The sequence below is a fragment of the Emydura macquarii genome, unplaced genomic scaffold, assembly GCF_026122565.2.
Source record: "Emydura macquarii macquarii isolate MOO-44397 ecotype Brisbane River unplaced genomic scaffold, CSIRO-AGI_Emac_v2 contig_1027, whole genome shotgun sequence".
NCBI classification, from domain to species: Eukaryota; Metazoa; Chordata; order Testudines; family Chelidae; genus Emydura; species Emydura macquarii.
Window position 1 is genome coordinate 11,263,084 of NW_027131164.1, and position 12,360 is coordinate 11,275,443.

General features: G+C 41.1%; 1 protein-coding gene across 5 annotated transcripts in view; it reads right to left on the reverse strand.

Annotated features, from left to right (window-relative positions):
- Window positions 1-12,360, reverse strand: part of LPIN1 (lipin 1) — a 70,368-nt gene that overhangs the window by 27,398 nt on the left and 30,610 nt on the right. For 4 of the 5 annotated variants that reach the window (XR_010919056.1, XM_067544755.1, XM_067544752.1 and 1 more), the window contains 6 exons: window positions 11,926-12,021; window positions 9,581-9,915; window positions 8,340-8,459; window positions 6,868-6,975; window positions 3,082-3,211; window positions 1,005-1,320 (listed from right to left, as the gene is read on the reverse strand). Coding sequence is in view for 4 of the 5 variants with exons in the window: in XM_067544755.1 (XP_067400856.1) it covers window positions 1,005-1,320; window positions 3,082-3,211; window positions 6,868-6,975; window positions 8,340-8,459; window positions 9,581-9,915; window positions 11,926-12,021 (1,105 nt within the window). In the remaining variant the exon portion in view is untranslated. The remainder of the gene's footprint in view (window positions 1-1,004; window positions 1,321-3,081; window positions 3,212-6,867; window positions 6,976-8,339; window positions 8,460-9,580; window positions 9,916-11,925; window positions 12,022-12,360) is intronic. The other variant, XM_067544753.1, reaches the window with a different exon arrangement.

Genomic DNA, 12,360 nt, shown 5'->3' on the forward strand with positions numbered 1-12,360 from the left:
TAATTGACTTGTTCCAGGTCACAAAAGGCAAGGACTTGAACAAAGGTCTCCCAAGTCATAGGCTAGTGCCCTGACCGCTAGACTATCTTTGGTCTCTTCTTGTAGTCACTGTTAGAAAAGTGACTGCACGGAGGGTCAAATCCTGAGAGTCTTACTCAGAGCTGCGACCTCCAGTTTGCATTCTTTACTCAAATGCACACAACTCACTTACTGAATGTCTAGCATCTGAAGAGTAATCAAAGGAAGGCAAGTTAAAGAGCACAAATGATTGCATACTAGATGTAACACTTCAATCTCTTCTGCCTTCCCAGATGGAAAACCCTTGGGGAACTGGCTGAGAAATGTGTCTGTAACGTCTGCTGATATAAAGATTCCAGCATCAGAATTCTGGATCTACTAAAATACAAATTGTGAATGTGTAAACCTCATTTGGAGATTATATCATTTATCAGAAAACAATCTGGCATCATCTTTGGACATTCGAGGGGAATAAAATGGGCACAGTTATATTCCAATTTAAGAAGATTATGTGTGTGCTAAAAATTGCTTATGTGTGATTAGACCACTCTGCTTTGTGTATGCATGATGTTTAAGCAAAGGACATTTTGCAACTTTGTTTGGAGGCTAGCAGTGGCATGGCCCAGCTGTACAGCTGACTATTGGTACAGCTGAAAAGGAAACCTGTCTCATGCTCAGACCACAAAATTCTGCAACCCTTCGATTTGTGCAATAGGGAAGAATTTAGTACAAGTTTTGCAACCCCGCTTATCTCCACAGAGCTGCTAAATTCTGTAACCAAGGGAGAAAATTATTTCTCTAGGTCATTCCAGCTCTTTTAAAAAGCCCACTCCACACACGCTCAGCTGTTGTTTACATTAAAAGGCAGTCTCTTCAGAAATGCTCCAATATTATAGATTAGTTTAACTGGCTACAATCACTGCCTAATCACTGTGGGATCTAGGTACAAAAGCATGTGTGTAGAATTGCAGAAACAACAGCTTTACCTTTCTTTCTAGAGGGGGAATCTATTTTGCTCGCTGGCTGGGCTAAGCAAGCTGCAGCTTGTTTGATTTCATCATTTGCAAGTAGCGGTGGTGCAGCTGCCCCTAGAGCCTCTATCTCTGGTTCATTTAACTCAGCTGGTGTTGGCTGGAGGTCATTTTCTTCTGCAGCTGCAATATCTGCCTGGCCAATGGCAGGTAAAGAAGTCAAGCTGCTTATCTCCTCTGCAGAATCACTTTGAATTACCCGAAAGTGAGTGCTTTCAGTAGGATTTACATTCACCATGCTGGATTCCTTTGCCTTGAGTAGAGAAGTGGACTAGGAGAAAAAATAAACAGAGCAGTGTAACAAAAAGTGATTGAGAAAGAGAGACACAAAGTAGTCAGAGTTTAGCCTGGTCCATTCACACCAAGCTCCACTTTTGCACTGCCCTGTTTGATTTTGATTTCAATGGGAACAAAAGGCACTCGGCCTCGCCTAGAAAGCAGAACAGAGCCCATAACACTTCTCATTTCCATGCCCCCTGAGATCGGAGTCTCAAGAAAACCATCTACCGCTGAAAACCTGTTAACTGAATCCTGGGTTCTTAAAGGCCCAATTCGACAGCTGCTCTGTCTGCAGAACTCCTAGTGGCTTATAAGGGAGAGCAGCACTCTGAGAAGCGACAAGATGGGGACTCTAGTGAACAAAGAGGTCTATGAACACGGCAGCTCCTAGTGAAAGGTATACAAAGTGTGATTCTCTATGGAGCTATGCTAAGAACAACGCCTACTAGCTTGCCCCGGTGCGATGCCCCTTTTTCTTTACTTGGTAGAGCTCCTGCTTGGTAGAGCAGCTGCCGACAGCCCGCCAGGAGCTTCGTTTGAGTCTTGGTTATGATGCTGTCCAAGGCATGCACACCACAGAGCTGCCATGTCACATAGTCAGCCCGTGCTTGGAACATGCAGCAGCCAGACATGCACCATCAGCTGTCATAGCCTGAGACTGTGCAAACACTGCATTTACTTCAGCTCCCACTCACGGCAATGCAGCTCTAATACTTTACCTAGAATGAACAGTTGTGATCCACATGCTTACAAAGCCGTAGTGAAGGTGCCTCATAGATGGATGCATGGGTAAAATTTTCAAAAACACCTTAAGCGACATTGACTTTCAATGGGACACAGGCTCCTAAGTCACTTAAGGTGTTTTTGAAAATTTTACTCTGCATCATCTGTCCATAGGGCAATTGTGGGACACAGCATTTTTGTACCTAGTTGTTTCAGTCATTAATGTCTCTCGCGATCTATAACCAAAGTTATTGATGGGGCTAAGAATTACAAAATTAACCAGTGACTTTGGGTGCCCATCTGCAGACACCTCGAAAGGGCCTATCAGAAGGTGGGCGCCCAGACTTCTGAAAATCAACTCCCTTTAACATTCCTCAAGCTGGGCACCCAAAATCATTAGTCATTTCATGAAATCTTGGCCAGGAGTGTTCTCTATTTCAATCGGTAAGAAATATGAATAATACCAAGAACATTTAATTCTGTAGACCAAGTGCTTACATACAAAGCCTTCCTCATTTAGCAGAAGTGTTTGACTACATCAATATTTCCAATCTAGGTCAAGTCCCTGGCCAGTTCTTCCCCTGCAATAGTTTAGAAATCGAACCCTTTCCCTCTGTCCCAACAGCTAAACTCTTGTACAGGTCTTCATCATCTCCCATGTCAATTAAGTGCAGCCTCATCCCCTTGGACATTCATTCCAAAACTCACAGTGCTCTCTCCAGTCCACCTCAGCTGCAGCCTCTAACGTGATCTTCCTAGACCATCCATCTAACCACATCACCATCCCCCTCTGAACTCTTTCACTGGCTCCCACTCCTCTATCTCATTAGATAGTAAAGTCTTGTCTTCGCCTTTCAAGACTCAACATAATTCGGTTCTGAATCTTGACTTTGATTTGCTTATATGAAATTAAGGCCTAAATCAAATATGTATATCAGACATGAGAAATAATGCATACGCATGCACAAGTGCCATATTAACAATACACAGTAGATACCAGGAGGAATGAAACAGGAGTGATGTTCGATACCTTTGCAGCTTGGGGTAGTTCTCCCCAGGCCCAGTGCATTTGTGGGTTATTCTTCTGCATCCCCCTGTCCAAAGATCTACTGACTAATTCTGAATCACTCTTAGGAGTGGGAGGGCGTGAACCTGAGGGACTGGGGAAAAAAAACAAAACAAAATGGTACTTATTTAACAGCTCAGTAAAAGGAAAGCATAGGCCGAACTGCACCATGCAGTATTCTTGTATATTATCTGTATTACAAACATAATCACAATATACTAGGCACTTTCCAAACAAACAGTCACTGACCCAAAGAGTTCAAAAATCTAAAGAGCTCAGCAACAAATCAAAAATGTGGAAGAGTAATAAACCATTTTCAAAATAACTAAACTCAGGTTGGATCTCTGTGCATCTTTGCTGGCAGGTTTTGGTAGTCATCGGGGTCTTGAGGAGGAATTTGAAGGAAGTGGGGGGTACAGACTTGTTCAGGAAGGGCGTCCCATGCATAAAAACACATGGAAGAAAGAGAGAATGTGTTCTAGGAAAAGTAGAGAAATGAAGGGCTTATGGGCAGCAAGGGCTTTTGGACAGAAATGGAGGCCTTGTGGTCCTGCTTTGAGCAGGGGGTTGGACTAGATGACCTCCTAAGGTCTCTTCCAACCCCAATCTTCTATGATTCTATGAATGTTGTCGGAGCACAAGTAACTTATTAAGCTCATCAGGCCACATTATTCTGATCATGCAGTAAACCAGTTTTCTGAATCCAGTTGCTCTATATTATTTCCTTTTAATGACTTGCCCATTCTTAGGGGTCAAATTCTGCCATTGGACGCTGGTGTGGATCTCCCACTAAAGCCAACAAGAGTGGAGCGTGCATAATTTGATCTTTCTTGGTGGAAAACTGGACAATCAACTGTCCACTACCAGACCACACGTTACATACAGTATATTTAATAATACAATTAGTGAATTACTAGTCTGTGACATCATCAGTCATCTTTCTTTAATGCAATAAAGTCAGTAGTCAATAGCACAAATGGTCAAGTCAGCCACTAATTGATGATGATTCATAGACTCTAAGGCCACAAGGGATGATACTGATCATCTAATCTGACTCCTGCATAACACAAGTCCATCAAATTTCATTCCAAATTCCTGCATCAAGCCTATAACTTCTGGATGAGATGAGTACATATTTTAAATACACATCCAATCTTGATTAAAAGACGTCAAGTGATGGTGAATCCACCACCTCTCAAGGAAAGTTGTTCCCATAGTTAATTACCCTAAACTATTAAAAATGTGCTTTTTATTTCTAGTCTGAATTTGTCACGATTAAGACATCTCTTAACCTTCTCTTGGATAAATAAAATAGATTCACTGTTCTCAGATAAACAATTACTTTGCGCTAACACAAAGGCAGACCTTAAAACCTATCAGTTTTCCCTATAATAAATAGACAAGGTTTCCAAATTATTTACATTTTGCCCTTGTAGTTCCCTGGGCTTGCTATAGAAAATACCATGAACACTGCAAGTCCATGTTCCTCCAGCCACAAGTAATTCGTTATCTAAGAAAACCAGCAAGTTTCCAAGGGTCATTGCTATAGAAAATTATTTCTATGGATTTCCAAGCTCTTTACAAACGTTAATCAATGCTCATCACAATCTCACCAATTTACAGATGGGGAGATTAAGATTTTTTAAGGTCTTTAGATGCTTAAAGATGCAAACAGGCATCTAGTGAGATTTTCATGGAAGTTATGCAACTACGTGCTTTTGAAAATCTCACTGGGGCCCACATCCACAAAGGTATTTAGGCTCCTTGCTTCCATGGAAGTTAGGAGCCTAAATACCTTTGTAGTTCAAGGCCCTGGTGTCTATCTGCATCTTTAGGTACCTACCTTTAAAAATCTGTCACTAAGTGACTTGCCCAAAATAACACAGTAAATCAGTAACAGGGCTAGGACTTGAACTCAGCAACCCTAATGATCCACCCTTGTCCCCAACAAAACAAAGAATGTTTATTGTATCTACTGGGTATTTGACACAAGCACAATGGAAATACATATATATTCAGTGTTTCTTTCTGTAAATGTCTGGCTTTGCTTAAATGCAATTTAGATATAATAAAACTTAAAAATTTAGAAGGCAAAGGATGTCCACATTCCAAAATTCTTTTCTTCAGAGTTCTCCTTGTAGATTAGCACACAAAAACTAATGTAACTTTAAGAAGGGCATAAGAATTGTAATTTGTATGTCTGAAATGTCTGGTCCTCTTAAATTAAGTACTGTAATATCAAATCAGAAACGAAACATGCACCAGAAGGCAAAGGAGGAGTAAATATTGCATTATTTGCACACACACACAAAAGATATTAAAGCATTCCTATTACTTAGACTGGTTGGAATGTCATGCAAAGGGCAGGTTAGTTTCCCATGCGTCTACAAATACTAAGCTGGGGTTGATATTCTTAGTGTTCTGATGTGAGCTGTCACTCTCAGAATGAAATTCTCTGACTCTCTTCTTGCTCACAGAAGACCCAGCACATGAGAACTATCATGATTCCATTACACAAGGGCACTGGAAAGCAAAAGGCTACACAGTGCAGCTCTGCAACACATCATGCCTTTAGAAACATCAAAAAAATGACTTCAGGAGACTCTAGGGCTGAGAAAGAATGTGGATAAATAATGAAAATGCACTGTCTCTTTGCATAATACTACTACTGCTCTGCTTGAAAAGGATTTCCTCTTCCATGGATTGCATAGACTTGCCTGGGCCATGAGGTTACTCAACTGAAGGGAGAAGAACTCCCCCGCCCCAATGGATAGGGATTGAGCCTGGTATTCTGATATGAAAAATCACCAGAAATTTAAATACTCTGATCTGTGATGCAGAAATTCTCCCCCGCAGGCTTCAATCAGGGATGAGCTGGGCTTATTCAAAGTCAAGACCATTTCAGACTGCTAATCTAATGATTTTGTCCCGACAGGAAGGAGATCTTCTAGGTTCATTTCCCACTTCTAATTTCTTGCTCTCTGGCTTGGAAGGAGTTGGGAATATTCTTCAGGTAACGTACTAAACTCCTGAGGAAGGCACGTCTTGCATCACTTGGTATCCTCAAGAATATTAATGGCTCCCAAAGGAATCCTGGTCATGTTTTAAAAAACAGTGATCATGACATGAATCTCAAGGCTAGGAAGTATACGTCAGAAGGAAAATAAATAAATGGGAAACTCGGATCTCAAGGGGAAAGGTTGGGAAATTAGAGAATGATGTTGAAGAGTATGGGAGGAATAAATTATAAATCCCACAAAACAGATTGAATTTAGCCAGAAAAAACTGTTACACAATCTACGTCTGAAAGAGCACAATATTTTTTTTTTTACAAAGGGAACTACATAGTATTATCTGACCATCATTAAAGCAGTCAATATTTGGATAAGATAAACTACAGAAAGCCCCAAAAGAAATGTCTGTATTGACTTCAATAGAACTACATCAATTAACCCAGCCAACCTGCTGGATCATTTGTCCTTCGATGTTTTCTTAGTCTTTTTTCCATTTTTCTAACCCTTTTTCGCATTATATTGATATTATATTACCCATCATAGTGCAATGCAGGGTTTGACTGTGCAACATATCTACAATCAAAGCACACGTAAAGGAAATTCTGCTATCTTGCATTTTCCTCCCAAGTGTCTAGATTAGTAATAAATAGCTTTGTAAGTTCAGCAAAGTTCACATACTGTTAATGCATTAAAGGATTAATCACACATCCCAAAAGAGGGAGAATAACTCCTCTACCTGTCTGTAGCAGGGAAGTGAGAAGATTGATGAGGACAAGAACTAGATAGGCCTCCATCTGCTGGAACAGTGAGATAAGAGGATGACCCTGTGTAATCTATAGGGTTACTGGATAGCACGATATATTGAAAGAGAGAAAAACCAGGTGTCATTATTCATAATAGCTGCTAATTAACACAAGCTCTTTAGGAACTTGAAGTTTATTTGAAAACAGGAATGTACATCTTGAGTTATCAAAATCTAAGCATTGCAAACAAGAAGCAAAAAAGTAGCACACAGTTCAAAACAACTACGAAGTCTGCACAGAAACAGACTTCCTTGGAACATCACTGTAACATGAAGAAAATGAACTCAACTGATGTCAATTGAGCAGCTTTGAGGCTGTTCATCAGGAGGAAGAAATGTAGCCCAAACTGACACACTTTGATTCTAATGTAGACACACATACATGGTGTATTAAACAAGAAATTCATAAGGACTATATATAAAATATACTTTGAGTATATGTGCTTATTATACGTAATGAATATTCCATGTTATACCCACCTTTGTAACTAAAGGAACAGGTTTTTTAAATAAACAAAGGAAGCTAATTTTCTTGAATCATGAAGAATCTTATTTTTACACAATAGGGCCCAATCTTGCACGTTCTTAGAAGGATCAGGCACAAAGTAAAAAAAAAAAAATAGACTCACGACTAAATTCATTAAAGTCTTTCTACAATTTCTGTGTAGCATGGATTCAACTTCCACAGAATGTTCTGCCTTCTGCATGGTAATTATACAAAGCCGTTAACATCAGTGTTACTACACACGAGTAAGGACTGCAGGATTAAGTCATTCTTTCTGAACAAATGCATTTTTTTGTTCATTGCAGCATGATTCCCAACTTCAAAGAGCAGCACTGGGCATGTGACCAGATTAAGGCCACAAATATTTCAGGGTTCAACACAGCATGGTTCACATTTGAAGACTGGAAGTGAGAACAGAGTTGCCCTAAAATGGTTGCATACTGTCTGACTGAACTCAAATGTAGAGAGACAAGGTGGGTGAGATAATATCTTTTATTGGACCAACTTCTATTGGCAAGAGTGACAAGCTTTCAAGCTGCACAGATCTTTTCTTCAGGTCTGGGAAAGGTACTCCCAGTGTCACAGCAAAATGCAAATATGACATTGGCAGTAGCTTTCCCAGGCCTAAAGAGCTCTGTCTCTCCTAAAAAGCTTGTTCCTCTCACCAACAGAAGTTGGTCCAGTAAAAGATATTGCCTCACCCACCTTGTCTCTCTAATATCCTGGGACCAACACGGCTACAACTATACTTCACACTCAATTGTAGAAGGTATGTATCTAGTAGTTGATAAGGATAATGCCTGATGCAACAAGACTTGAGAAGGCTAAGTGAGATAGGACTAAGTGAGGAAGGGGAGATTGTTTAAAAAAAACCTATATATTCTACATCTATATACTGTACCTCTGAAGTGGTGACCACTCTCCATCAGAATAGGGGTACGGTGCAGACTGAGAAAGCATACTGATTGCAGAAGCATTTATCTCAGACACTTCTTCACTAAACACATCAGAAACAGATATCCTGAGCATAAAAAAAACCAAACAAACGAAGTTAAAATAATGCTTGACTATTACATTTCCTCCTATTTCAGTTAACAGACAGACTACGGCAGACAGGTTATTGCAAGAAGCCACCCAGACGTTGGTATAAATCAAATGGTGGGAGAAAACCATAGTCTGACTCACACCCTATAGTTCCGCAGATGTACCTAGATTACTGCTATACATCATTCTCCTGGTCATTTTGCAGTCAATTTCCTAGGTTAAAACTAATTCTCAGGGCCAGATGTTCCTCAGCTATGTGTGCTGCTGGAGGGAAGCTGAAACCTGAAGAAGTGGATTGGGGGGCCACGGAAGGGGGAAGCAGCCACTCTGCTATATGCTACTCTCATCCTCTGACTCCTCAGTATCCTTTCTGCAGGCACACTGTGGAGATGGAACTTCTCTGGTCAGGAGTAGGTGTCTGTGGGGTGGGGAGTGTACACAGTAGGAGGGGGTAAATTCAAAGCAGCAGTCACCGTACATCACAAGCTTCCATCCTATTCTGTCAGATTTCAAAGCAGAAATGCACCCAGGAGCTAGCATTGCTCTGAACCACAGGAAGGGAGAGGAAAACAAGGGAGAGCCGACAGCAGAGCTGAATAAAGGGGGCCCGAGAGGGCCACAGAGGGGCTGGCTCTCCATGCCTGTAACTCCAGGATCTGTTGGGTTTGCACAATGATAGCGCCAGTAATTAGTGGATCTGGATATTCTGGATTAATCATCATAATGTTTTATCCACTATGTAGACACAATATACAGGCCAAATTCTCTGTTGGTGTAAATCAATGTAGATCCACTGAAGCCAATGGAAGAATGCCAATTTACACTAGCTGAGCCTCTGGTCCCCTGTATCTGCTAGACTCCTGTACCTATACATTACCAAGGAGTTATAGCCAAACTAAAAGGGGGTTTTTCTCCATGCTGGTTTCAAATCAGAAGTCTTTGGGATTTCATAACTAGTTCAGAGGGTTTGGTTGTTAATTCAGAAGGAAATTTTTGCACACATACCCAAAAAGACCACCGGAGTGCTCTGTGCAACACATGCAAGAAACAATTAATGCTTTCAATATGGTATTAAATCTATATTATAAATTATGATACCTCATATTGTCCACTGACTCATTCTCTTCCTCCGAACTAATCTGTATAGGAAACATATCTTCATCTTCGGATGTGTCTCCATTGTCTTCTCTTTTTAAACTGTCAAGTTTATGGGTGGATTTCCTCCTCCTCTTCCTTCTTTTTTTCACAGAGCCACAAACCAAGGAGTTTTCTGTAGTAGACTGGGAAGCAAGACCTGGGATTGGTAACTGTGAGGGTCCATTGGAGTCCAGGTTTCTCACCCTGTCTAGCAAGCTCCTCTTCAGCTGCAATTCCATCAGAGCAGCTCCCTCTGACCGAATGGGAGATGTAGCGAGGTGGTAAGGAATTACCTCCTGAAGACAAAGAAATCAAAACCAGGCGTACATTATTCCCCCAGGCCGTCAAAAAAGCAGTTTTAGCATCTGAGCAGAATTATCTCTGTCCATTAACCCAACTGACTATCAGAACAACTCAGGCCCACAATGCCCCTTTCCCACGTAGGCTCCCTAGGCTCCAAGGCAGGGGGAAATTATTTCAGGGTGGCAGCTCCTGAAGAAAACAAGGGAGGGTACCTGCACCCTGGGGTTCTTCTGTACAGTTAATACTGGCCTGTTAGTGGCTTCTAGTCTCTATCCAGTTGATGCTAGATATGGGACAAAACCAGAAGCCTAGGTCCAAACAACCTGGAATTTGGGGGGAAGTTTGATCCATCTCCATGGCTCAGCACCCTCTCTCTCTAATGGGCCTGAACCAGAATCCCAGATCCAAATATCCCAAGACTGCTCTGGATCCATATCCAAAGCTTATGGCTCAGGCCCATCTCAAGTGTTACCACATCAGAATAGAGACATTGGGCAGACTGTACCGGGCCCACCCATGCTGGCCATGAGGCCTGAGAAGCATCCCCACACTGTCCCACCCAGAGGCCAGACACAATTATTGTCCCTATACTCCCTGAACACAGAGACTGCTTCTGCCGTGTACCACAACAAACTGTAGTCACCTTGCAGGGCCAAAGGAGGGCAGGAAGGGAAGAGGCAGGGCCACACCCTCCCCACAAAAGGATCAGGGAACTACCCAGTTGCACATATGCTGTACCCCGTAAGGCACATTCGCTTCCATGCTCAGTTAGGGCTCTGTCTTGTTCCTTTTGCTTTTTTTCCCACACAAGGCAACTCAAACATAAATTAGGTGATAACTTAGGGTCCAGGTGAATGGGAGTTTTGCAGGCCCTATCCACATCCCAGGGCAGAATTCAGTGCCTATTAGGTGATGGAACCACTATTTCTTAAGTGAAGGTTCATAACTTATGGCCTGGTCATACCCCCATGATCTGTGTGCAGATCACACCACGCTCAGGAAACAGTAGGGGGCTAGTAACCTCTGCACCAGTGATAGGTATGATTTGGATCACACAATGTCAAGAATTCATGGAAACCAGAAGTTTCCCAAAGATTCTGTTTATGAAGTGAGTGTATACACTAAATAATATACACACACACCACCATCTAAAACACATATGGAAAGTTTCCTAACAATCTTGTTTGTCTGGAAATGACTGCTACCACCTAATATATTTAGATTTAAAGATGTGGGAACAAAGATTGTTCATGAATGCAACTCTTAACTGAAGTTAATGGGACTAAACTGGTTCATCTGGGTTTAAAAATTTGTCTCATGCTGGAGAATCAAAACAACCGTAGCATACTTCTAAAGCAAATACCCTAAAAGGTTTCCCTTCTCTATCTCGTGGGAAGTACCATCAAAACTAATGTGACCCTTATTTACACTACGTAGCAGTTAATCACAGTTTCACAACAGGAGTTCTAGTTTAAGTAGTACTCAGTGTGAGTACGGGTGCAGAATGATAGCTTTAATGAGTAACATAAACACATTAAGCCCAAATGTTTAAAAGCGCATGTGCACTTTTGCATAAGCCCAATGCTCAATGTACACACACAAATCAGAGATTTGTGCAAGCATAGGCGTAGGCATGTGCAAATCACTGAGTTGCAAGTGTGTGGTAGGCATTGTATTTGTGTATATTTGAAGAGTGCTAAAGTGTGCGTATTTTTTGCACCTGTGCACGTACACATGCATTTGGGCCTTACTTATTTCTGGATGAATGACAACTGAATTTGTTAATGGGTTTTGCCAAGCTGTCAAAGTTGAAATCTGAAACGGTTATTTAATCCAGTACCAAATTCCTCTATGAGGAAAAAATGCCCAGCAACTACCAGAATGACACAGTTACACATACACTAAACAGAGGTACATTTTTAAACAAAATCCCTAAATTCAAAATCACTGCCATAGTGCATGCACCTGAATTTTGACAAATGAAAATCATCTTTGGACTTTACCTGATCATTATCCATTTCCTGTACAAAAAATGCCTCTCCGTTGTCCCCTAATTTCATGTGTAAATCTACAGATTCTCCATTGATTTCTATGTCAACCTGGGGGGAAAATACAATAAAAATAAAGTAATTTTAAGAACACAGGAACTACCATACCAAGTCCACCTAGTGCTCTATCCTGTCCTTCACATCGATCAGATGCTTCAGAGTACAAGAAATCTATAGTAAATAATTATAGGGAAAGCTGCCCACTGGGGTAGTATTAACCCCTGTTAGTTAATGGTTGTCTTGCACCTTGAATCACGAAGGTTTTTATCCCATATAAAAAATTCTATGTTTTATCTAAGGTAACGGTGGATGTTTCATTAGCCATGTTCATTAGCCAAATTCCTAATCTCTTTTAACTCCTACTGAGCTCTTGACCTCAGTGATATCTTG